The sequence below is a fragment of the Arabidopsis lyrata genome (assembly GCF_000004255.2).
Source record: "Arabidopsis lyrata subsp. lyrata unplaced genomic scaffold ARALYscaffold_6, whole genome shotgun sequence".
Lineage (NCBI taxonomy): Eukaryota > Viridiplantae > Streptophyta > Magnoliopsida > Brassicales > Brassicaceae > Arabidopsis > Arabidopsis lyrata.
This window is the reverse complement of record NW_003302550.1, coordinates 9265136-9291566: the sequence shown is the minus strand read 5'-3', so window position 1 is coordinate 9291566 and position 26431 is coordinate 9265136. Positions and strand designations below refer to the sequence as shown.

General features: G+C 35.7%; 7 protein-coding genes across 9 annotated transcripts; 6 read left to right on the top strand and 1 right to left on the bottom strand.

The window, feature by feature from the left end:
- The first annotated feature begins 7644 nt into the window (after positions 1-7644).
- LOC9310126 (NAC domain-containing protein 89) lies at positions 7645-10264 on the top strand. The gene is made up of 4 exons (XM_002874013.2): positions 7645-8851; positions 9035-9288; positions 9469-9699; positions 9808-10264. The coding sequence occupies exons 1-4, from the start codon at positions 8674-8676 to the stop codon at positions 10144-10146; spliced, it is 1002 nt and encodes a 333-aa protein (XP_002874059.1). The 5' UTR covers positions 7645-8673; the 3' UTR covers positions 10147-10264.
- A 264-nt stretch (positions 10265-10528) lies between these two features.
- LOC9310125 lies at positions 10529-13870 on the top strand. Of its 2 annotated transcripts, XR_002331060.1 has the most exons (5): positions 10529-10743; positions 11063-11242; positions 11827-12041; positions 13106-13192; positions 13408-13870. XR_002331060.1 is itself a non-coding variant. In XM_021021002.1 (3 exons), exons 2-3 carry the CDS (start codon positions 11087-11089, stop codon positions 11995-11997), a joined length of 327 nt encoding a protein of 108 aa, XP_020876661.1. In that variant the 5' UTR covers positions 10529-10743; positions 11063-11086; the 3' UTR covers positions 11998-12235. The 2 variants fall into 2 exon arrangements, 1 of the variants encoding a protein (XP_020876661.1); XM_021021002.1 differs by lacking the exons at positions 13106-13192; positions 13408-13870 and having other exon boundaries at positions 11827-12235.
- On the top strand, positions 13107-13870 carry LOC9310124. Its single transcript, XM_021021003.1, has 2 exons — positions 13107-13192; positions 13408-13870. The coding sequence occupies exon 2, from the start codon at positions 13454-13456 to the stop codon at positions 13733-13735; it is 282 nt and encodes a 93-aa protein (XP_020876662.1). The 5' UTR covers positions 13107-13192; positions 13408-13453; the 3' UTR covers positions 13736-13870.
- Positions 13871-18502: 4632 nt separating this feature from the next.
- Positions 18503-21352, top strand: LOC9310123 (PHD finger protein MALE STERILITY 1). Its single transcript, XM_021020640.1, has 3 exons — positions 18503-19132; positions 19420-19702; positions 19848-21352. The coding sequence occupies exons 1-3, from the start codon at positions 18820-18822 to the stop codon at positions 21271-21273; spliced, it is 2022 nt and encodes a 673-aa protein (XP_020876299.1). The 5' UTR covers positions 18503-18819; the 3' UTR covers positions 21274-21352.
- A 256-nt stretch (positions 21353-21608) lies between these two features.
- Positions 21609-23471, top strand: LOC9310122. Of its 2 annotated transcripts, none has more exons than XM_021020982.1 (4): positions 21609-21818; positions 22096-22135; positions 22228-22940; positions 23015-23471. In XM_021020982.1, coding segments are annotated over exons 1-4 (1092 nt in total). In that variant the 5' UTR covers positions 21609-21816; the 3' UTR covers positions 23352-23471. The 2 variants fall into 2 exon arrangements, with proteins under 2 accessions (XP_020876641.1, XP_002874055.2); XM_002874009.2 differs by having other exon boundaries at positions 21613-21788.
- A 351-nt stretch (positions 23472-23822) lies between these two features.
- LOC9308066 (probable CCR4-associated factor 1 homolog 11) lies at positions 23823-25028 on the top strand. Its single transcript, XM_021020983.1, has one exon. It carries the CDS (start codon positions 24142-24144, stop codon positions 24964-24966), a length of 825 nt encoding a protein of 274 aa, XP_020876642.1. The 5' UTR covers positions 23823-24141; the 3' UTR covers positions 24967-25028.
- A 389-nt stretch (positions 25029-25417) lies between these two features.
- On the bottom strand, positions 25418-26429 carry LOC9308065 (transcription repressor OFP10). Its single transcript, XM_002871950.2, is given in 3 exon segments — positions 25418-26068; positions 26070-26151; positions 26154-26429. Coding segments are annotated over 3 exon segments (609 nt in total). The 5' UTR covers positions 26176-26429; the 3' UTR covers positions 25418-25563.
- Between the last annotated feature and the right edge of the window lie 2 nt (positions 26430-26431).

Here is a 26431-nt window from a genome sequence, read left to right as displayed (position 1 = left end):
CAAAAACATTTTTAGTTTGAAGGTTTATAATGTTTAAAGCAGAAATGACTGTTACCTCAAACGTTTTAGTGATATTTTATCTTTAGATAAATTGATTACTCTGATGTTCCCATTATGGATTTGTGTTTAGTTTTAGAAGATAGAAGAATTAAAATAATTAAAAAGTTAGTACAAATCTAACAAGGAAAAAGGCTTTGTCGTTGTTTTGGTTTCTTTTAAAATAAAAAGTACGAAGCAATGTGACATCACTGACATGTTCAAACATCTCTGAATCTAAAGTTAAACTCTGACGAAAGTACGTAAACATGTCCGATAAGTCTTCATCACACCGTCTCGTCGGAAAATTCTTCACGAACTCAACTCCGCCGTCTTTCGACGAAACAGAACAATCGCTCCGGAAACAATGGGTTATCTCCGGCGACATGACTGTCGAAAACCTAGGCGTCAACGGTATATTCATGTTCGAATTCAAACAAGAGAATGACAAAAGAAAGTTCTAGAGAAGGGACCTTACAACGTTAATGGAGTTATCATAGTAATCAACGTTAGTGGGTTACCATCGTATCTTTGCGACAAAAACTTCATCGAGTATATCTCAAATCTCTAGTCGGCGACGATAATCCCATTTTGTCTATCGAAATAAGAAACAATATTGTCTGAAACCGTTTGTTCCACCAAAGGGCTCTAACTTCAAGAACAAGCCACAAGGTGCTTGTTGGGTGTGTGGAAAGCCTGGACATAGGGCCAAGGACTGCCGCCATAAGAAGGAAGGAACATCGATTGGAGACGCAAGTAACGGGAACCTTGTCGAATATCAGTTTGTTGCGGTCGTTTCTGAAGCAAACATGATGACAAACTCCAATAATTGATGAATTGACACTGGTGCTACAAAGCATGTGTGTTCTGATGCGAGTATGTTCTCAATGTACGTACATGGCTCTGAGGGAGAAAAGCTATACATGGGAAACACAAGTACCGCGAAGATAGAAGGGAAAGGCAAAGTGGTTTTAAAACTCACATCTGGGAAGGAACTGGCACTCATGAACGTGCTCCATGTCCCTGAGATTCAAAAGAATCTGATTTCGGGTTCCCTTCTTAGCAACAAAGGATTTAAGATGGTTTTTGAATCTGATAAGGTTGTACTCACTAAAGGTGGGATGTATGTGGGAAAAGGTTACTTATGTGATGGTCTTTTCAAACTGAATGTTGTACCGATCGTTAATAAAAATGCAGGCAATAGCGCTACTTTTGTTTATTTGCTTGATTCAAATGACTTATGGCATGCAAGATTGGGACATGTCAATTATCATTCTTTGAATAGAATGATGAATTTAGGATTGTTACCGAAGAACAATCTTAAGAATCATGAAAGAAGCAAATGTGAAGTTTGTGTAGAATCAAAATATTCACGGCACTCTTACAAATCCGTGGAGAAGTCTAATGTATTACTTGGTTTAATACATAGTGACTTGTGTGATTTTCAATCAACTCCAAGTCGTGGAGGAAAGCATTATCATATTTATTTCATTGATGAATACCGTAAGTTTTACCAAATCTATTTGATTAAGACTAAAGATGAGGCTTTGGATATGTTTAAGAAATTCAAAGCTGAAGTTGAAAATCAATTAGATAAGAGAATAAAGATTCTCTGATCAGATCGTGGTGGAGAATACTTGTCGAATGAATTCTCTGATTTTTGTTCTACAAATGGAATCATTCATCATACGGCACCCTATACTCCAATGCAAAACGGAGTTACCGAGAAGAAGAATAGAACTCTTAAAGAGATGATGAATTCCATGTTAAACGATTCGGGTGCACCATCTAACTTATGGGGTGAAGCCATTCTCACGGCTAATTCAATCTTGAATAAGATTCCTCATAAGAAGTGTGATATAACTCCATATGAGATGTGGAAAGATAAGACTCCTTCATATAAAAATATGAAAGTGTGGGGTTGTCTTGCTAAGGTTCAAGTACCTTTACCAAAAATAACTATTATAGGACCAAAAATGGTGGATTGCGTTTACATCGTTCCTGCGGAGAATAGTGCAGCTTATAGATTTATAGTTCATAAATCTGATAATGCTGAGGTAAAGGTAAACACGATCATTGAATCAAATGAGGCAGAGTTCTTTGAAGATGTATTTCCATACAAAGAGCCTAGAAAACCATGTACCAAACGGGTATATGATGACAATGATCATGTACGTATTCAAGAAGAGGAATATGAACCAAGAAGAAGTAAAAGAGCAAGAGTTGCTAAAGATTTTGGCCCATACTCTATGACGAATTTGAGTGAATATGAACCTCAAATGTATAAGGCTGCAATAAAATCATTGGAAGCATCTTATTGGAAAGAGGCTATTCAAAGTGAAGTTGAATCCATTTTGAGTAATTATACATGGGAATTGGTTGATTTACCACCTGGTAATAAACTAATTGGACATAAATGGATATCACAAAGAAGTTGAGACCGGATGGTACGATTGAGAAATATAAAGCAAGACTAGTGGCGAAAGGATTTCGTCAAAAGGAAGGTCTTGATTTCTTTGATACCTATTCTCTGGTGACAAGAATCACTTTGATTTGATTTCTAATTGCATTTTCGGCCATATATGATCTAGAAATTCATCAAATGGATGTTAAAACAGCATTCCTAAATGGTGAACTAGATGAAAATATATATATGGAATAACCCGAAGGCTTTATAGTCGAAGGGAAAGAGAAGAAAGTTTGTAAGCTTAAAAAGTCTTTGTATGGACTTAAGCAAGCGCCAAAACAATGGCATGAGAAGTTTGATAATACGAGGAGGTCGTATGGTTTTAAAATAAATGAATGTGACAAGTGTGTCTACATTAAAGAAACCAAGAAGGATACGATCATTGTATGTCTATATGTGGACGATATGTTGATAATGGGAACAAGTAAAGACATTATCAATACCACAATGAAGATGTTGAATGACAATTTCGAAATAAAAGACATGGGATTGGCTGATGTAATTCTTGGAATTAGAATTAAGCGAGAGCCAAATGAGTATTCACTTACTCAATCTCATTATGTGGAGAAAGTTCTCAAGAAGTTTGGTCACATTGATGATAGACCAGTAGTTACTCTGTTTGATCTGACGTGTAAGATTTCAAAGAATGAACGAGAAAGTGTATCTCAGTTAGAATACACACAAATTCTTGGAAGTATCATGTACATTACAAATTTTACAAGACCAGATTTGGCTTACTCATTGAGTCGATTAAGTCGATATTCAATTAATCCAAATGGAGAACATTGGAATGCTTTGGTTAGAGTATTGAGATACTTAAAGCATACAATGAATTATGGTCTATATTACACTAAATTTCCTCCGGTGTTGGAAGGCTATAGTGATGCCAATTGGATCTCTGAAAGTACAGATAGTAAATCCACAAGTGGTTATGTGTTTACACTTGGTGCTGGTGCTGTGTCTTGGAAATCATCTAAACAAACGTGTATAGCACGTTCTACAATGGAATCGGAATTTATCGCACTAGATAGTGCTGCAGAAGAAGCCGAATGGCTAAGGAATTTTCTTGAAGATATTCCACTATGGCCAAAGCCGGTGACTTCACTATGTATCCATTGTGACAATATGGATGTCTTGAATATAGCGAAAAATAAAAATTTCAATGACAAGTCAAGGCATATTCGAAGGAGACATGCCACAATACGACAATTGCTTTCCAATGGGGTGATAGCATTAGATTATATTAGATCAAAGGAAAACTTGGCTGATCATTTGACTAAAGCCCTACCGAAAGAGCAAGTCGTATACACTTCGAGGGGAATTGGTTTAAAGCCAACACTATGAGTCAGCACTTGGAGGAAACCTTACCTAGCAACATTGGAGATCTGATGGATTAGGTTCAAAAGGCAAACTGGCTGAGGAAGACTCAAGAGAGTAATACACATTACTAATTCCTATGAAGTTAAATGTGTATCCATTGACGATTAAAGGGATGAATGTTTATTCTTAATAACATTAATATCTTGTGTTTACTAGTGGGATAGAATGGACTATTCTTAATTAATGTTACCTATATGAGAGTGGTGTCGCGGTCGCACCTATGAGAATTGAGATGGCTAAATTCTCTAGAGCTCTCACGAAGTCGGGATATGTTCAGGACCAAAATGAACACAACCGTATAAACATGAAATGAGCTGATGATATATGTGTTTCACTTATTGTCTCGATTTACTATCAAATGTGGTTAGTTCAAGACAAGAGTTCACTACCCACAACGTAAATCCGATAAGTATTAACTAGGAAAGGTTCAAGTCCAAAAGACACCTTTACCGATGCATATTGATTCTATTTTCTCATATATTGTGGAGCTTATTTTCTATTCATCAAATGTGGGGTATTGTTGAGTTTGAATAAGAAAATGTGAGGTATTGTTGGTGGTTATTTACATAATCACTTATATTTACATTAATATGTTTATAAACATTCATATTTATGTAAATACCCCACTACTTGTGAAAATAACATCACGTCTCTTTGAACGTATGTGACGATTAGAAAAGCAACATTTGATTTAAGAGAAGCATCTTTTGGATCAAGCACCGCTTGGATTAATATTTAAAGAGATGTCACGATACAAAGATGGAGAGAGAGATAGACAAACAAGTAAGAGAGAGGGAAGAACAATACAAAGAGATTAATGAGAGACAGAGATTGAGATTGATTCTAATCTTCTCCTTTTCCAAATTAGTTTCTGAGAATCTCAAAGTAGGTTTGCTAGGGTCTCTGTATAGGTGTGAATACAGAGATCGATTGTTGTATCCTGCAAGATAAACGCCCACAGAAAGCTACTAACACCATCGTAGGGGCAAAATTCTGTCTTAGGAGATTGCTTATTGCAAGCCTCAATCAATCTATACGTTGTTCTTACGTTAAAGCAGAGAAGAGATCGACGGTGTACATACTTGTGTACGTATTTCAGTTTCAGTTCTCTTCTGGTTACTCATTTAATAAAGTGTACGTGTTTGTATGTACGTATTGTGATCTGCATCTATATTCCTGAGACAACATAAGTTCAACAATAAGAAACAATATTGTCTGTTTCCTAATGGAAATTTATCTCAATAAGCCACTCAAACAAGGATTCTACATAGGCGAAAACCAAAACCGGTTCGTGGAGTTTAAATATAGAAACTTAGGTGATTTTTGCTACAACTGTGGCATGGTTGGTCACGTGAAAAGCAATTGCGATCAGGTTAGGTTTCCTAAGGAACGTGCCTTGAACGACACGTCAAGAACAAACGTCTATGGCCCTTGGTTAAGACTTCCTCCCCTCGAAACGTATTACCAAACTGTTTTGATGAAATCACATTCGAAACAGAATGGTGTTGATGACTGCGAGAAGACTCTCTCGTATGCTCAATTCTTTATATAGGTTGAGTATAACTTGGTCGCTATCTACATCCCTAAATCCACGAGGGAAACAACAAGAAAGTCCACTCACAGATTTTGTTTTCCCTGTTCGTACCTTGACACAGAAACAGAGTCCACAGATTTTACTACTTGGAAGGCGTACGAGGTTTTACGGAGGGAGATTTGCGAGAATTCGCCTTTCTTGTCCCACGATCTTGAACATAAGTTGTTGAATAAACCTGGAGATATCGAAAGTCTTATGGACTAGTTGAAAACCATCAAGAAGGATGAGTTTTCTTGTTATGATATGTGGTTGACTCTTAAGTATCAAATCAACAGAAACCTTGAGGTAACGCCTGATGATTACGAGTCCCTGAACAAGATTTATAGGGACATACAATGTGAGCGATTGATTGAGAGTAAAATCTCGGATCTGATCAAGAAAAGAGTGGAAAAACAAATCAGAGAAGTAATATCGGAGATGGGTTTCACTCATTGTATGCATCCCTATGATGTGTCTAGAAGAGCTAACCAGGCAATGATAAAGACGGTTCAGATGGAGATTTCTTCGAGCAGCTCTACGGTACCAACATATAGATCTACGATTTTCGGGTTAGAGCGTTTTAAGGTGCTTAGATCAGACATGGATCGGCTTAATCCGTGTATGATTTGCGTTGGGGAGATATTTCTTGGAGAAGAAGCAATCACATTGCCTTGCTGTCATGTCTTCCACAAGTCTTGTATTTGGTCACAAGTGTCCCCTACTCTTTTTTTTTTGTCGTCTGTTTTTATTAATATCACAAAGAAGGATACATTGTTGAAATACATAAGCCGGCGGAAACACTAGAAATCCCCGGAAACTTAAATCCCAAAAGAGGGAAGCGAAAGCCCAAAAGAGGGAACCAGTTGAACACGTGGAGAATACAATCCACAAAAACGAAACAACAGTCAAAAACTTAAACAAAAGCTCGAAAGAAAACGAACTTGCCAATCTTACTCCCACACAAATGTGAACCAAGCCAGCCACAAAGGACAACACGTGTCCATCTTGCAGTCAACGAAACCTCCTATTGCGTAGCCAAGGTACCTCTCAAATCGAATGAACCTAGACTTCTATTCCGACAAGAAAGACGCGAGACAAAGAGACCAAATCCCACAAATCTTTCGGAAGCGGCATTTGTCGCAAACCACGACCTTTAATCGCCTCGTTAGAAGACATGAACTGACCAGACCTCGATCAGGTCTTGAGTGTAGAGACAAGGAGCGAAACAAACCTCTAACCGGCAAACACTAAACTCAAAAGGAGAAAAGCATACGATCGAACCGGAGAGATCACAATAAAGCTCATCAAAGGACAAAAGCAAGCTCAGCAAGACACAAAAACAAGAGAGCTCTAGCAAGCTCAGACCAAAGCTTCGGGCAGCAAGAGAGGAAGGAGAACGAGGTAGCCATACCAAAATCCCGGATTATCCGTAGAATCAGAGCCTAAACTAACCTACACAACCCCTTAAGCTACCTAAACTAACGATTATACAACCTTAAAGCCACAAGCAAGAGACCAGAGGCAACGATTAAGCCATCAACACAAAATACAAAGACTACACCAAGTGCAACCATGCGAGAAACCAACGAGAGGAGCAGCCCACCCGGCAAAGGCCAACACCACCACAGCCCCAAAAGAACCAAGGGGACAGAAACTTCCAACAACCACAAGCTCTCGTCACTTACCAGATCCACCATCACCCGACAACACTAACCAGAGCCAACACCTTTAAAGCATAGAGAATCCGCCAATCCTTGCAAAATCCACCTTTGCAATCACCAAAGACCCACGCCGCAACAAAACCGCCACTCCAATCGCCAAGGTTTCACCAAAGGAAACACCAACAAGACTAAGAACAAAGCAAAGGAACAACAATAAGAGCCCTCTCGCGGTGCCGGTGAGAAGCACCGACCACCGGAGAGGCGGATCTAAGAATCGGTTTTTTGTGACCCTCGACGGCTGCGATTTTGACGAAAGAGGATTAAGTGTCCCCTACTCCCCTTTGTGTTTTTAAGTTACCTTCACAAAAATAAACAATTTTCTTTGTAAAGTTTGCTTTATTTCAGTCACTTCATCATAATTTGTTTAACCTTTTTCACACAGTTTTTTTTGTTTTTTTCGTCTTTGTCTATTATTATGGGCTTTCTCTTATAAAAGTAAACTAAAGGTCTTAAAATAAGATTACGTCAAAACATTAAGGGTGTAAATGAAATAAAGCCTAAAGGCCCACACATCTTACATCAACACTAGCTTTCTCTCTCTTAACTCTCTCGAACCTTTCAGAGACAGAAAGTTAGATATTCTCTTTTGCTTTCCGATCTTTGATCGGAGTAGTCTTTTGGTTTAAATCTCTGTTCTTGCGTCGGCTATCTTCCCCGACGTAGTTTTTTGTTTTCCGATTTGATCGGATTTATATTTCTCTCTTTCTCAGTTCTGTCTTTAGTTTGGTTTTTGTTATCTTTTCTACTGGTTTTATTTTGATCCTGATTGCAATTAATAGATCTCCTTCGATGTACCCGTCTGCTTAACTCCTTTCTCTAAGTTGGAATAATATCTTCGTCGACATGCTTCTTATGAAGTTGACCTTGTTAGGTCTCAAGACGGAGCCTCCTCTACGAGTTTTGAGTTGAGAAGTTCAAGGCGGAAGTGGTGGGTTTCATCTATTTTGCATCAGCGATATCTGTAGAAGAGATTTGGTGATGGATTATTGAAGCCTATCGTCGGATCTGAAGCAGATCGTGGATCTCGAGCACCGACTGTTCTCTCCTTCTCGTGTGTTCTGCATCTATCATCTTGTAACACGTGGCACTTTTCCTTCTTAATCTTATCTTTTTAGATTAGATTAAGCGATGTTAATTTTAAATTAAGGTTTTAAAAGGAGGAATTTGGGCTTCTGTATTTTCATCACATGTATTGTCCTTTGGGCTTTTTAATAAATATGTTGGCCGACAAAAAAAAAATGGAATAAAGCCTATAAATTTACTAGGTTTGGTGATGTGGCATTCACCGTATATTAAGCAATGCCTGCGTAACACGTATGCAAAAACCCATATGTGTGCACGCACCTGTGAAGTGTTCCAATTACAAATCAAAAGCTAAGTGAGTGAGAAGAGACACACTGACACGAAAATTCAGTTTGATATCGGCAATTCCCAGATTTTACTCTTTGGCGGTGACTCATTTCTTACGCGCGAGTGTTGTGTACGCGCGAGCCTTCATGGAGGCTACGGCGGCGTCAGTAGAAGCGTCGATGGTGTTTCCTGGGTTTAAGTTTTCGCCGACTGATGTTGAGCTGATTTCGTATTACTTGAAGCGGAAGATGGATGGCTTGGAGAGGTCCGTTGAGGTTATACCGGACGCTGAGATTTACAATTTCGAGCCTTGGGATTTGCCCGGTTTGTCTTTCTTCTACTCTGCTTCAGGAGAATTTCTTATTTTTGGATCTCGTTGTTTAAAGTTCATACCTTTGAGTCTTTTGACAATTGAGGAACTGTTGCCTTTGCTCCAAAACATCTTCTCTTATGTAAAGTTTCTATTTTTTTTTGGCTCTGTGAATTGACAAATTTTGTTCTTTGTAGATAAGTCGATTGTGAAATCTGATAGCGAGTGGTTCTTCTTCTGTGCCCGTGGGAAAAAGTATCCACATGGGTCACAGAACAGGAGAGCAACGAAGATGGGATATTGGAAAGCAACTGGGAAAGAGCGTGATGTGAAGTCTGGTTCTGAGGTCATTGGAACAAAGAGGACGCTTGTTTTCCATATTGGTCGTGCACCAAAAGGTGAAAGAACTGACTGGATTATGCACGAGTACTGCATGAAAGGAGTTTCTCTGGTAAACTGTTCTTTAGAGTTTTGTTTTGTCTTAAGATTATGCACGAATACTTGAGCTACGCTGGTTACTTTGGGAGGAAAGTTAATCATATACTTCATTATAGCAGAGGAATACGGTAACAGTTTAGGATTTTGGTCTTTCGCTTGAGTTGATTGATTAATGATCTTCTGTAAATTCTAGGATGATGCTATGGTTGTTTGCCGGGTTAAGAGGAACAAAGAATATCAAAGTGGTATGAGTCAGAAGGCACCCGAGCCAAAATTAGCACCCGAGAAGCACGCCATCTTGCAAAATGGTGCTACTAGTTCAGGGAGCCCGTCTGATTGGGACAACTTGGTTGATTTTTACCTAGCAGGTGAATCAGGGGAGAAACTGCTCTGGGAGATGGCACAATCATCAGAAAATCTACAGGTTTGTTGTCCCCTTCGTCTTTGTTTATTTTATGTCTAGGGGATCGAAACAAATTTGGATGATGGTTCTTGATTGTCCTTGTTGTTAATGATTCTTCTGTGTGTTTAGGTGCATAATGACGAGGATTTCTTTGCGGATATCCTAAGAGACGAAATCATCAATCTTGATGAAGCGGTGATGAGGGGGAACACACGAGACGAAATCCCAACACTAGAATCAGCATCAATGGAGATAAGGGTACTTCCCTTACCAAACATGATAGACAAACAAATGTCATCACTGTTAGAGGAAAGACCATCACAAAAGATGGAAGGAACAGATACCATGGAATCATTGTCGAACTGCTTCGTGGGTTTATACTCGATCAAGTCAGTGAACCGAGCACGATGGAATGTTATTATATGTTTAGTAGCTCTGATAGCAATGTTGTTTTATCTAGAAGAATAATGTTTATGGAAGTAGAAGAAACCAGTGTCCTCCTGAGTCCTATGTTTGCATCTTCTGGGACAAAAATATATATGATGTTTTCGTGTAAGAGGTTTATACGTTTTTTGTGTTTAATGTTCTACACTTGTACTTCAAATCTGTGCAACCAAACCGATCATCAAAAGTGAATTACAAACTTGTACTCAACTAGACCACAGAAGAAAGTTATATTGTTAACAAATCCAGTTTTGTGGATATAATTGTTAAATAATACTAATCACATAGGATGATAGGAGCTTAAGTTTGTGTTTAATGAGAATGGATAAAAAGGATGGGGGCAATTTAGTAAATTACTATTTTCCAAATCCGTACTGTTTATCTTTCTCGTCCAGATGGCTGTAGATTTTTATCTAGCCGCCATTAAACCTCTGCTTTGCGTTTCTTTCTCTCTTCTTCTATACGAGAAATCCATTTTTTTGGTAGAAGACAAGTCGCCTCACTACTCCGTTAAGCCGATTTTATCGAAAGATCTTCTCGATCAGTTTCTTCAATTTAAGAAGCCCTAGAAAAGCTGATGATTCGATAATGAAGTTTGATTTCACTGTGCAACTTCGATCTGTAAGTTGGAGATATCTTTATCTTCTTCATTGATGCTTCAATTTTGTTTGTGGTGCTGAGGAAATTCAATCTTCTGTAGTAGTTTAGATATGAAGGAGATTCGTGTTGAAAATCTAGGTCATTAATGGATTTTGCTTTTAATAGTAGTAGCTTACACTGATTATATTGTTCTACTTTTGGTTTGTGTTTAGGAAATTTTAACTGAGTAGGTGAATTTTTTGTCACATTTTCGATATGTGTCTCAATTTCGATTAGGCGTGCTCTTGGATGCATTTTTGTTGGATGGTATGAAGAAATGGATATTGTGAATTTGGAACAGGTTTTGTAGGAGCTAGATAGAAAAATGTCGAGGCCGATCATGCTCGTCTTTCTTCTGGTTATACTTATAGTCACTTCTCAGTTTGAATGGAGGCAACCACTTCTTGAGCTTGATGCAGCTCCTAGCTTGTCTCAGAAACATCAGCAGATTGCTAAGAGGGAAGAAGCTGTCAAGGAGAAGGTACTGACTCTTATTCACTCTTTTCATGGTAATTTTGTGTGTTCAGTTGTATGAGAAAGACCTGAATTGGTTTTGGGATTGTGACTTATAGATTAGTTAAACTGTTGAAGAGATTTATGCATAGTTGGATTGAGTCAGTTAACTTGTAATGTTCTGATGCTAAAGATTCATGTATCTGAATCCCGGGCCTTTTTTTGATCGATACATTGGTTGTTTTTGTTTCTGGCTTAATTCTCGGCATTGAAATGCTTTTTTGTAACTGGATTACATTTCTCTAGCTTCTTCTTTTTGAGAATGTCTCTGGAATCCATCAATGACTGATCTGACTTTTTAATGTTGCATAGAAATATTGGTTGTTTTTTTGCCTTCTGTTGTGTTTTCCCTGGTTGCATCAAATAGATGAGGTTAGTGGAGAAAATTTGTATAAAAAGAAGACTTATTTGTCTTGCAACCTTAAAGTTCCATTGGATGTATGACAATCATCATAGTTTCAGCATAATTTTTGAACCTCAAAATAGAAGAAGACCTGTCAATTCTAAGTTCTAACAGTGCTTTTCTTTTTCTTATTTTGTCAATCTTCACAGATCATCTTGTCACAAGAGAGACATATCCAGAGGCTAAACGACCTTGTACGAAGTCTTCAAATGCAGTTACAGCGATGCAAAGGAGAGAACGAGACACGAAACGCCACTGAAACCTCCCATCTAAACAAACAGTTTATTGAGCTCGAGAGGAAACACATCGTGGAAGACTAATATTTCCTCCGTTATTACAACAGCTCTAATAAATAACACAAATGGTACGTAAAAACTGTTGTAATTTACTTTTGTTGTGTTAAAACGTTGCTGATGATTTGATTAGAAGGATGAATTACTTTGTTCATGAGTAAGATTGAGATATTTAACTTGTAGTAAAATTGAGAATTAGGGTACTTGTAATATCTGTAGTTACTTATGGTTGATTCTATCATTTATCTAACAAAAAAAAAAAAAACACATGAATATATAACATAATCGATGTCTTCTTCTAGTCAAACTTTGGTTGTGATGTTAGATTTTACTTTGACTGATGAGCCTAACGAAAGTCTAAGATGACAAAAGCAAGCTTATGTCATATTCTTTCCATGATTTCATCACTAGTCAGAGCCTAAATAAATCTCTTATTAGACACCAACCACAACTACATATTTGTTCTAAGTCAAATAAAACCAAATCTCCCAAGAAATTTTCACATACTCATTTAATATTCTTCCATTTTTATTTCGCTTTCTAAAGTCAATAACCTTAACAGTCAAAAGCCATTCATTTGTTGGCCGTGCGTCTAGCCGTCTAGCTATCCAAAATTCATATTCACCAATTTTTCAACAATAATTTTTCGATGCTACTAAATTGTTATTAAAAATTATTATCATATAAGACTTTCGAAATCTAATAATATCAACTACACATTAAACTACAATTTTTTTTTTTTGTCAACACCGAGTTAACTGGTACATTACAACCTTACAAGTTTGAAACAAACGCATTGTCTACTTCTCTCTCGATTTGAATTTCAATTTTCATAATAAAAAATTGATGATTTATGAATAAGGACAAAATATCTCGTTTGTATTTATCCAAATACTATTTGGTAATAAATGTAATTTCAAAGCTCAAGTCATATACTCAATCTTCTGCATATTATTTTCAAATTACATTTATTGCTTCAAACACCTCATTTTAAATTATTTTCTACAAGAATATTTAATACTATGAAAGCTAGATGAAACTAATCCTACTAATTAATTAATATACATGATTACATTCAATGAGACCCTCTCTCATCTTGCGTGTATCTTCTCTTCTGTCTATATATATATAACAGCCACTAACATGAAGACATCAAACTATCTCTCTTTAAATCTCAAGAAACAAGAACAAGAACAATTGTAGACTACTAGTCTTTACCAAGGTAAGCTAATTTGGAACCCGAGATCCAAGTTAATTTGTTCTCATCGAAAAACTTTTGTTTCATCTATATTCAAATATTGTTAGTCTTTGATTGATCGATAGAAAAAATAAGTATTCAATTGATCAATTCTTTTTATATATATACATGTTTTATAAACCATCGATCTCCATCTAAATTTTTGTTTTATTGTGTTTCATATTCTGATTTTCTTGTAGAATAATATATCAACATACATAGTACTCTTCTTGGAAGGCAAGGAACATGAATCAAGAAGCTGCGAGTAACCTTGAACTTGATCTGAAACTAAATATTTCACCATCGTTGGATTCATCTTTGCTCACTGAGAGTTCATCGTCATCGTTATGCTCGGAGGAAGCTGAGGGTGGAGGAGGAGAAGCTAAATCAATGGTGGTCGTTGGTTGCCCTAATTGCATCATGTACATCATCATCTCTTTAGAAAGTGACCCTAGATGCCCTAGATGCAACAGCCATGTTTTGCTTGATTTTCTCACAGGAAACCATAGCAAGAAGAACACTAATTAAGAAAAAAAACAAAACAAAACAAATTAAGAATGTTCTTTTCCTTTCTTTCTTTTTTTAAAAAAAAATTTGTTGCCACATTTATTGATAGTTTGAATTAATCTACGATGAACGGATATGTTCATAAATTGAAATATATATCTTTTGTATTATAAAACATCTTTAACTTCATTTGTAATATTGACTGGTTAGCAATGAATATAAGTTCTTGTAGAAAATTAAGCCATTAATATACTTTGCAACGGGGTAATTACAAATTAATAGACTACTTTAATCAATCATTAGCGGTGGATTAGTAGCTATTATAATTATGGAGGTGTCATTGTGTCCTCATCTAAAAGTTATCGTATTCGGTTTATAGGATGCTAGATATTTCTTGATTATTGCGATATTTAATTTTATAAATGGAAAATGGTCGTTGTTGACTTGCTGTAAGTTCAATGTATATGTACATGGCACAATTAATTATGTTTTTAATATGAAAAATGTGGAACAATGACTTTTTTTCCTTTTCCTTTTTTTGCACTAAGTAATTCTAGCGCTAAATGCGAAGTATGTACATATATATATACACATCATACATCAAACAATAAATAGGTTTGGTTTACTTGTTACCAAAGTTGTTGAACTAACAAATTAAATGTTTATAAAAACATGAAAAAGAGTTATGCTTATTATAAATGTGAAAAATCTTCACCTAAACTTACTAAAAAAAATGCATGTTGGTTTCACATTAATGTCGGATTCAACATTAAGTGTGTTTTGTTCCTTTCCCCAACTATCAAAAGAAAGAACACGTAACGTTTAAGTAGATTTCTCACATTTTTATCATTATATATTTACCCTTACTGGCAATTTCAATTGGAAAACCAAAACCAAAATACTTCAAAAAAATTTGGTGATGATGATCTATCATTCAACCAACTATAAAACGAATAAAAGTCACCTGTTGGCTACTACTATACAACGAACAATAAAACGTATCGCTAATTCATATCGCTGCCTCGCTGGTCGTTGTTAATTACTAAGAATCATGAAACAAAAATGATACAAATTAAACTATCAACAATTATTAGTCTACTCTTCTCTACCTATCATCAGGGCCGGCCCATGGGTAAAGCCCATGAAGCAAGGGCTTTAGGCATCAAATAATTATAAGTAGTTTTAAAGACATCAATTTTTAAAATGTTACTGTGGTCTAGTGGTTAGATTGAAGTCTTTTGTTGTACAGATCATGGTTTCGAATCCCATACATGTTGAAATTTGTATTTTTTTTTTATAACAGCTTTTGTTAATGGGCCAAAAAAATTTTTACTTTAGGCACTCAAATAGTTTGGGCCGGCCCTGCCTATCATCTATTAGTGGCTGCCAAAGTTTAAACACTAAACAAGTAATAGTAGGTCAACGTTTTAGCTAGATATGCTTAATAATGATTCAAACTCAAATATTGTTAGTATCTGTAATTAACAAGGCATATCATTAATTAATGTAAACATATTAAAATTTAATTGGTCTGAGCTCTTAGCTTTTTTTTTTACTTGAAACACTAAAAAACAAATATTTGAAGCACTAAGTGACTAGAACTACCCAAAATTGTTGTGATCACTGCGATCATTAAGGTGCAAGTAGAACTTTGAATGTGATATTATATAATACCATTTCAAAATACTTCTTTCGGATAACATAATTTGAAACTTTCTTTAACCCGCTTAAAACATCTCTTGATGTAAACATTCAAGATATAATAACAAAATGCATTAATCAATAATCATATATATGCCACCTATCACTCAATTAATGTTTTTAGTTAACTATAATTTTGTGGGTGTGACAAAAGTGGTGGCAAATCATCGCTCGACACTATCACAAATCAATCCTATACTAATATTTGGGAAGTACATTCTAAGGATCATAACGTTGATTTTGTAAGAAATTACAATATATGCCATTAGATAATTCTAATCATAATCATTTTATTTCATGTCACTAATATATATTAACGGGTCAACGGGTCAAACGGGTTTAAAGATATTAAAAAATTTTGTTTATATGTAATTCGAATTTATAAAGAAAATGTTATTTTGAGTTATAGTAATCATATATTAACGTCCTAAGTTATTAATAAATTATTCAAAAATGTTATATACTAATCCATTATTCGAAAATGTTATTGAAAATGATATATCATTGATTTTTTTTTTATATAATTCGAATTTATAAAGAAAATATTATTTTTAATTATAGTAATCATATAGTTCGAAAATGTTATTGAAAATGTTATATACTAATCCATTATTCGAAAATGTTATTGAAAATATTATTGAAAATTGAAAATGTTATTGAAAATTGAAAATGATATATCATTGAAAATGTTATATAATTCAAATTTATATAAAAAAAAAAGTTATTATTCACGTATAGAGTTAAGCAAAAGGTATATTATTCGAATTATATCTAAACAAAAGGTATTATTCGAATTGGTGTATTACTTCAATTCGTAATCTTTGAGAATATTTTCAGTTTCCTTAAAATCTTTTATCATCAATTATTGATTTCGTTTGTTATATTATGTTTCTTATAATTTAAAATTTTGTTTTGCTTAATCACGCATGGATATAATCTGTAAGTCAGTTTCCTAAAAATCCTTTAAAATATATTTTCAAATCTTTTTGTTATATATGTTATGATTCTAGATTCCTACTAATCTAGAATATACTTTTTACTAACTATTGTCTAACTAATTTAATCTAACTAATATATTTCCAGATCACCTAGAAATATGAGTTAAGTTAAATTATTTTGGAAAACATATGAATTAAAATTGTTCCCATCATGATTTAAAATTAAATAACAAAATACATAACAAAATCCATATTCTATATTTCTAATATGATTTTAATACTAAACTAAATTTCCGGGAAAAAAAAAATTCATAGTTATAGGAATATATTTGGTAAGATTGCAATCTTTCGATATTTTAGCAAATACAATTTAAACATAACTACAAAATATGGAATGTAATCCTATCAAATAACAAAATTACGGAATGCTGATTTAAAATTTTTTATACATTAAATTGAAGATTAAATTGAGATATTTGAATTTATGAGAGCATATTCCTAAACATAAACTAAATATTGATGTATTCTTTTCTAACTTAAAAAAAATAACAATGCATAAGCCGACCTTTTTTTATTATATATAGAGCATTTCATTTTTATCATTCTAAATAACCTAAAGTTACTCCAAAAAAATTGCTCACAAAAGACAAAAAAGCAAAAAATGGTTGTTGGATTCATATACCACAACGACATTTCAAAACAAAGTGGCACATCCAGGTCAAGATCCACCACCCATGGAAGCAATATACAAAGCATACCGTAGATGAATATGTAAGTCTCTAAAACTATAGTATTGATGAACTATCTATATATACATTTTTGGAACACTTTTAGCAAATAAATTCTGGGGTTGGGCAGTATTTACAAAGAATGTCATTGGCATTTACTATTACTTTTACAAAATTTAAATAAAAGATATTAACCAAACAATATCTTGCCTAATTTGTTTCTAAAAATCTCTACACAATCTTTCCATATATCTTCAAAAACATTTATAGCAAATATTTATATTAACATTTTACATAGCAATAAAAATACTAATTTATAATAATCAAAATATTCACATAGAAAAATCAAATACACATACAGGAAAAAGAACTATATCTATCATCATTTAAGTCGTTGCTTTATTTAAATAAAAAAAAAACATAAAAACTTGAAATCATATACTTTATATGATAAATTTAAAATATATATTAGTAGTATAAATTTAAAATCGTTCAAAGAACGGTATACTACGGGTGAGATCATAAAATTATTAGATTTTATAACAATAATAATTTATTTTCTTGGATTTTATAATACTAATAATTTAGCTAACGAGATAATATAGATGGGTTTATATGGGATGACGGGTTTGGGTCGATATTAATAAATAACGGTATATCACGGATGAAATCCTAAAATTAACAATCAAAATACAATTATACAATCTTAAACACAAAACAAAAGAAACAATATTAACAAAACAAATCCAACTTAAATTTAAAATTTTTATTTATAAAAAAACCGACCCACGGTATACTGCAGAGTAAAATATTCAAAATTTTAAAATCCACCATACATCGTTACTTAAAAAAAATGTATGTTTTCGTATCTATACTTCAAAAATTGATAGATAGATATCTACATTTAAAAATACAAATTAATATGATATATCTTCAGTTAATCTTTTAAAAAATAACATTACATTTTAAAAAAAATATAGCTCCGCGGTATACCGCGGATTAAATTCTAGTAAACTACATATTAATTAAAACATAACTTTACGAGCTTGAAAAATCGACTAAATTAAGTTTGTCCAACCACGCAAACACACACGTGTGTGTTATATAATAGATGCATATATATATATGTGCAGGTAGCTCATGACAGAAATTGACGGAACACAGAGTTAATCTGATTCTTTAAAAAAGTGAGAAGCTCAAATGCATGTCTTCATTATTTTATTATATTATCATCTCATGTTCCCAAGTCACGTGACATTCCTCACCCTCGATCTTTTTGCATGCCATTTCCACACATTTTACACAAATACTTATGTGTATAATTAAAAATGTCAGAGACATTGCATTATCATTCCTTTCGTCTAGTATTTTTAAAAAATGAAATAGATTTTGGGAATCAGTGAGGTTCGAATGTTTTTTTTTATTAAGTATTATGTCTAAGAAAGAAAAGTTGTTAATGTTACAAGTCATGCACATATCAAGACCTAACATCCAATCCAATAGTAACAATTGTTAAATCAGAGTTTAATTTAACCTTTCTCTTTCTCTCACTCACTTTTCCTTTTCACCACAAAGCACTAATTGTGTGACCATCATCCTAATGACTACTATATCTCTAAACCCTTCACACACTTCCTCAACACTTCTCGGCCTCTTCTTATAACAAGCCCCTGATCATAATATATATCCAAATCTATCATATTCCCTCTTGTCAAGATCAAACCAAAGTTCTGATTCCATGGCGAATCTGATTCGAACAGATCATCAGCAGCATATTCCAAAAAAGAGGAAGAGAGGGGAAAGTAGGGTTTTCAGGCTGAAGACGTTCGGAGAGTCAGGACATCCAGCTGAGTTGAACGAGTTGTCTTTTCGTGACAACCTCGCGAAACTACTTGATTTTGGTCACTTTGAGAGCTCCGGTCTCATGGGAAGTTGGTCTTTTCAGCTCGAGATTCAACGCCACCCAAATCCTCTTTATGTGCTTCTCTTTGTAGTAGAAGAGCCCATCGAAGCCTCTCTCAACCTCCGTTGCAACCATTGCCAATATGTTGGTGACGTCCTCTCTCTCTTTTCCCTTCTTTCTCTGTGTGTATACAATTTTTCTTTTGCATATCTATGCATGCGAATACATTTGTGTACATGAACTAAGATCATAAGCTGAAAATTTAGTAAGAATTGACCTAGCTCAACATGTAAGCATTTTTCTTTGCATATCTATACATGCTTACACGTACTTATGAACAAAAATAGCAATAATAATTTGATATGGTTAAAAGTGATGCATTTATATAAAGATCAAAAATATATAGTATACAATGGTTTATATGGAAACTTGCAGGTTGGGGAAACCAAATGATATGCAACAAGAAGTACCATTTCGTGATCCCCTCAAAGGAAACGATGGCCGCCTTTCTAAAACTGGAAGGTGGAGGCTACATTTTTCCTGAAAAGGAAAGTCTCTCCCATTTGGTTGACCTTCAAGGCCATGTCCTTCACGGCTTGTTTCACTCTAACGGATTTGGTCACTTGCTCTCTGTCAACGGCATTGAAACCGGCTCCGACATAACCGGTCACCAAGTCATGGATTTGTGGGACCGGCTCTGCACCGGTTTAAAGGCCAGGTACTAAGACTATATATATAGTTGTATATCATATAAACCATTCAACACAATTCTGCTAGTTTTCATATATCATAATGGATTTTTCCTAGCTATTAATTTGGATTTACACATAAATAATCAGTCATTTTATTTATGTTTAATATAGGAAAATAGGGTTGAATGATGCATCGCACAAAAAAGGAATGGAGCTGAGGCTGCTGCATGGGGTAGCAAAAGGAGAGCCATGGTTCGGTCGTTGGGGCTACCGGTTTGGGTCAGGGACATACGGAGTGACTCAAAAGATTTACGAGAAGGCACTTGAATCGGTCCGTAACATACCCTTGTGCTTGCTTAACCATCACCTAACCAGCCTTAACCGAGAAACTCCAATCCTCTTGTCAAAGTACCAAAGTTTATCCACTGAGCCATTGATAACTCTCAGTGACCTCTTCAGGTTCATGCTTAATCTCCATTCGCGTCTTCCAAGAGATAACTACATGAATAACTCCCGAAACCAAATCATTTCCATTGATAGTAGCAACTGCAGATGGTCTCAAAAACGGATCCAAATGGCTATCAAAGTGGTCATAGAGTCATTAAAAAGAGTCGAATACCGATGGATATCGAGGCAAGAAGTGAGGGACGCAGCTAGAAATTACATCGGGGACACAGGTTTGCTTGATTTTGTGTTGAAGTCGCTCGGGAACCAGGTGGTTGGAAACTATTTGGTCCGACGTAGTCTAAATCCGGTGAAGAAAGTGCTAGAGTATTGCTTGGAGGACATATCAAATTTGTTACCAAGTAGTAACAATGAACTCATAACCCTTCAAAATCAAAACTCAATGGGGAAGATGGCGACGAACGGTCACAATAAGATCACAAGAGGTCAAGTGATGAAAGACATGTTTTATTTTTACAAACACATTCTCATGGACTACAAGGGAGTTTTAGGCCCCATAGGAGGCATATTGAACCAAATCGGAATGGCTTCTAGAGCAATCCTCGATGCTAAGTACTTCATCAAAGAGTACCACTACATTAGGGATACATCGGCCAAAACATTACATTTAGATCGAGGGAACAAATTAGGAATATTCTGCACGATCGCATGGAAATGTCATCATCATAATAACGAGATTAAAATTCCTCCACAAGAATGCATAGTGGTTAAGAAAGATGCAACATTGAGTGAAGTGTATGGAGAGGCAGAAAGAGTGTTTAGAGAGATCTATTGGGAACTAAGAGACGTCGTGGTGGAGTCACTGGCAGATGGTCAAAGAGAGATCATAAGGGTCGATGAAATGGCCATGATGAATTGGAATAAAGGATTGGTGTTAGAAGGGAATGTAGGAATGATGATGAACATTGAAGTGATGAAATGTTATGAAGATGATGATAAAAAGAAGGATAAGAGAATTGAGTGTGAGTGTGGAGCAAAGGAAGAAGATGGGGAGAGAATGGTGTGTTGTGATATATGTGAAGTATGGCAACACACAAGGTGTGTTGGCGTTCAACACAATGAGGAAGTTCCTCGCATTTTTCTTTGTCAAAGTTGTGACCAACATCTTATTCCTCTCTCTTTTTTACCTTAAACCATTCATATATGTTAGTATAAACTTTCTTTTTCTAGCTTTAGGTCTACTCATAATACATAAATTATACTCCTCCATCGACGTGTATTTATTTGTGGGGAAATATCAAAGAAAAAACAACAACTATTATACCAAAACCAATTTAAAAAAAAAAAAAAATTTATAGATGAAATCCATTGCAACTAATAATCTTCTCTTTAACAAAAAAAAAAAAAAAAAAAAAAAAAAAAAAAACAAAACTATTAGATGAAAACCTATTGAGAAACAAATTTACAGAAAACAAGGACTTGAGGAAAATGAAAATGGGCTCAACGCAGGCTTCGTTGTTGCTATTAGATTGAAAATTTTGGGTATGCAAAACCTTAAAAGCCCAGTTAAAAGAGGAAAAGACAATTTTGTCCTTGTCACAAAACTCCGAAACAATTCATCTATAATTGATCTCTCTATGGAGTCTTCGTGAGCGACTTTGACGACGACGATTCACCTCCCCCAGAACTTGTTTGTGCTTCTCCTACGTTAGTTCTTCACTCTCCTCTTCTCCAAATGTGCAAATCTGTTTTCGTTTTCTGCTTGGTCGATGATTGAACTCTTGTTCTTCAATAGTTGCTGCAAATTGAGCGTGTCACTGTCAATTATTCTGAGTCACTAACCTTTACATAGAATTCATTGTCTCTATTGTTAGTTAAATTCTGGGAAATAAAATCATGAAATAATTGAGTGTTTCATGATTGAGTGTGAAGGCCTCTTCTACAAGCGCACACAACATGTTCGATGAAATGCTTAAGAGAAGACTAAATATATGTCTCTGGTTTTTCTTTGTAGGATGTGGAAACTTGGTCTTAGAAACTCAGCTGGTGCCATCGTAAACCCTCTCTATCTGGTTTTGTTTTGTACAGTGTTTCTTTTTATTTGTTTTCTCTTGCTGTTTCACAAATTACATTTATGTTGGGACAGATTCAAGCAGAGAAGCGGGTTCGGTTACTGTCCTCATTGGTGCTGTCGTCTCCATACCTGTTAAATACGAAAGTTGCTTTGCCAGGAGGACGCTCTTCAATGAATATTTACGATCCGAGGAAAGAAGAGATGGTAATACCTAACCAGGGGATGATGACGTATCCATCACGTTACATAGGATCGTCTAGAGGGTGGGTTGGTTTCATTAATTCTAATGATCCTAGAAGCCTCTATCTCACCAACATGTTCAATCACAAAGTCATATCCTTGCCTCCTATGGAGCCTGATTGTGCTGATAATATCATTATCAACATGTCGCTCTCCTCTTCCCCTGATGACTCATGTGTTGTGGCTATCAAGTTTTTTGGAGGTCGGATGTGTTTCTGTAGGCCTGGTGACTCAGCCTGGACCAAAACGGAAACTTCTTCAAAACTTTTGGATTGCTCCAGTGTCCTCTACTCCAATCGTGATTCCAAGTTTTACTTGACAACCTTTAGGCTTGTCTCCAAGCTTCACTTCACTGCCATAAAATTTGATGCTAGCACGTACAAGCCGCTGGGTCACCAAGATTTCCCTGAGGTGACTTATTACCACAAATTTGACCGTCTCAAGTTACCTGATTTGCTATGGTCGGAGTTTGAGCTGCTAGAGTCTTGTTTCCACACTGAACACTTGGTGGAGTCGCCTACCGGCGAAGTTTTTGACATCATGTGGTAATCAAAACTTTTTTCTTTTATTGCTTTCTTTCTTATTGACAAAGTGCATGACTTGGTTTGCGTTGAGGCAGGTTTATTCAGTTCTCCCACGGTACAAAGGCGGTCCATTGGAAGGACCATCATAAGCAATTGAAAAAAGAAGAGGTGGTGAAAAAAACAAAGAGGTTTATGGTTTACAGAGAGGATGAGGATTGTTACACGTATGACATTGGGGATCTCTGCATCTTCCTTGGTCAAAGTACTGAAGCCTTTTGTTTACAAGCGAGTATGTTCCCAGGCCTAAAGCCTAATTCCATTTACTTTGCTGCAGCTAATCATAGCGGTGTTTACGACCTTGCCACCGATGTAATCCATGATCTCCCTCTCACTAATACCCCTCTTATGTGGCTTGCCCCACTCTCACACTAGCTCTCGTAATATGTTGTAGTCTCTGCATTTGGAATTGATAAGTTATTTCTTCATTAACATTGAACAATAAAAAGTTATTGCAAACACAGGAAATGAAAGAAAAACAGTCATGTTTAACTATATATGATCCTACACGATGTTCAAGCAGACAATACTAGAGAAGATGTGTTCTCTGTTTTCTGAAAATTCGAGAATCTAAAGGATTAAAATGGGCTCAACGCAGGTCGTTGCTAGAATTTTGGGCATACAAAACCTTTAAAGCACAATAAAAAAAAAAAAAAGAGATAAATTAAAAAAATCGAATATTGTCCCAAAAGGAAATATCACCTAACTATCTTTGATACTATAAGATATGTAGTTATCGTAATCTAATTAATCAACCCTTTAATGCGTTTTTAGTGCGTTACATATTCAGTGTGTTTATTGGTAATATAGCAATATTCCTGGTAAGTTCATTGGTCGTAAGTCGTAACGTTGTCGGCGTAATGTACTTCGTTTAATACAACGACTTGAATTGCAATAATTGGATACAAAGGAGAAGCCAACTTAGACCAATAGACCGAGTCAAGAAACACAGTGAATCAAAACGTGCGCGTTTCTCACACTTCTCCTCCTCCTCTCCTTCCTCGTAACACACTCTTACTTACACCTATACATATATATAACTAAACCTTGCTGATTAACAAAATCATCACGAAAAAAAAAAAACAGAGACTTTTAATACACGACGACGAAGAAGAAGAAGAAGAAGACCTAAAAGATCGGGACTTTCGATTTCCGATTTGAAACTATGATCAATTCCGATGTTGGTATCGTGATTCGTGACGTTTGGGCTGACAATCTCGAGTCAGAGTTTGAACTAATCAGCGGAATCGTCGAAGCTTACCCATTCATCTCCATGGATACAGAATTCCCCGGCGTGATTTTCAAGGCAGATCTCGCCGTTCTCCGTCTTGGAAATCCTAATTATCTCTACAATCTTCTCAAATCCAACGTCGATGCTCTAAGCTTAATCCAAGTCGGTCTTACTCTCTCTGACGCCGACGGAAACCTCCCAGATCTCGGCGTTCAAAACCGTCGATTCATCTGGGAATTCAATTTCCGTGACTTCGACGTGGAGCGTGATCCACACGCTCCTGATTCCATCGAGCTGCTCCGTCGTCACGGGATCGATTTCGAGCGGAACCGTCGCGAAGGTGTTAAATCGGGGAGGTTCGCGGAGCTGATGATGTCATCGGGGTTGATCTGTAACGAGTCTGTGAGCTGGGTGACGTTTCACAGCGCGTACGATTTCGGTTACCTTGTGAAGATTCTCACGCGCCGGGAGCTTCCGGTAGCGTTGCGTGAGTTTTTACGGTTGCTTAGAGCTTTCTTCGGTGAGAGGGTTTATGATGTGAAACATATTATGAGGTTCTGTGAGCAGAGGAGATTGTACGGTGGTTTGGACCGGGTTGCTCGGTCGCTTGAAGTTAACCGGGCGGTTGGGAAATGTCATCAAGCCGGTTCGGATAGTTTGCTGACGTGGCAGGCGTTTCAGAGGATGAGGGATTTGTATTTCGTTGAGGATGGGGCGGAGAAACACGCCGGAGTTTTGTATGGTTTAGAGGTTTTTTGAGGAACTCAATTAATCATTCTTGTTATTCATTAAAACAGTGGAAATCGAAATTATTTTATTCATTCTTCGTTTATTAACCAAAATCATAAACGAAACAAATCAATTTGGTTTTCTATTTGTTTATAAATTAACTGAGGCCAAAATGAAACTTTTAATTAACTTTTTAAGTTTACATTTTGTGCAAAACTCTGTTTAAACCTAACACAAAACCAAAATTAAAATTTAAAAATCCGAATGGAAACGGAATAAAATAGGAAAACTGTATTTGACACCTAAAAACTCAAATGTGATTTTTTTTTTTTTAATTAAAATGTGAATTATTGCTTAACATATTCTTACTCTTCAAAACTTTGTGTGCACTGAAATATTGTTTGAGCTTGCCTTTGAGTTTGAGGTATAACTTTGTAATCATAATTCACATTGTGTAAACCATAATCCACTTATCCTCTAATGAAATTGGAAAACATCATGCAAATCTTGATTTTTGTGGTTGTTGTTTAATGGTTTACATATAGTCTTGCTCTTGCATGCGAATCATAAAATCAAATTATTTACGATATTGTATCATCTATATATATAGAGAGAGATACATGAGGATCAGTTCCTCATCTTAAACGAAGAGGTTTGGTGTGTGTCATTATCATTACTATCAAGAGGATTGTTAACATATAGACGAAGCAATCTCCCAAGTGACTTCCCACGACGGTCGTGTGCTGGCCGTAGCTGTGAACAGACGTCCACAAAAGCACGGACGATAAGATTGTGTTGAGGAGAAGGGTTTATGTCCAAGAAACACCTTAAAAGCTCCTTAAGATCATCTTCAGTCTCGATATATCTCTCTTCGATCATCTGGTTCATCGACTTCTTGTAATCTTCGAACGGATTGATTGATTCCTTAGCCATCGCGACGCTTTCATCGATCTTAGGACATGGGCTGCGTAAAACCGTGGGAGAAACCGGTGGTCCCGGGGTGTAGTAGTGGTTGTGAGAGGAAGGCAGAACGGTAGAGCCGCAACCGCAACAACCACACGCCATAAAAATTGGACTAAATATGGTTTTGAGTGCATTCTTCATCTTCTTCTTCAAATGCATTTTTTTACCAAAAGGGAAGAAAAAACAAGTTGAGATTATTGAGTGAGGATGTTGGTGTGGGAAAGTTTGTTAATAGAGGAACCTTTTTTCTTTTAACTTCGCTTGGAGATTCAGCATTGCTCATTGCTTTGGAGATGCACAATTTTGATGGATTTCTCTTTTTCTAAGAAAAATAATTCCATCTTGAGGTAAATTCAAAGTTATATTGTGCGTCATTATCAGGGACTGGACATAGAAACCAATTCCAACCAAAAATGAAATCACTCAAACCAAACCAAACCAATTAATAATAGGTTTATACTGAAAAGTGAAAACCAATTTGAATCAGAATTCAAAACTTAATAAACCAAATTTTTTTTGACTAAAACATAAC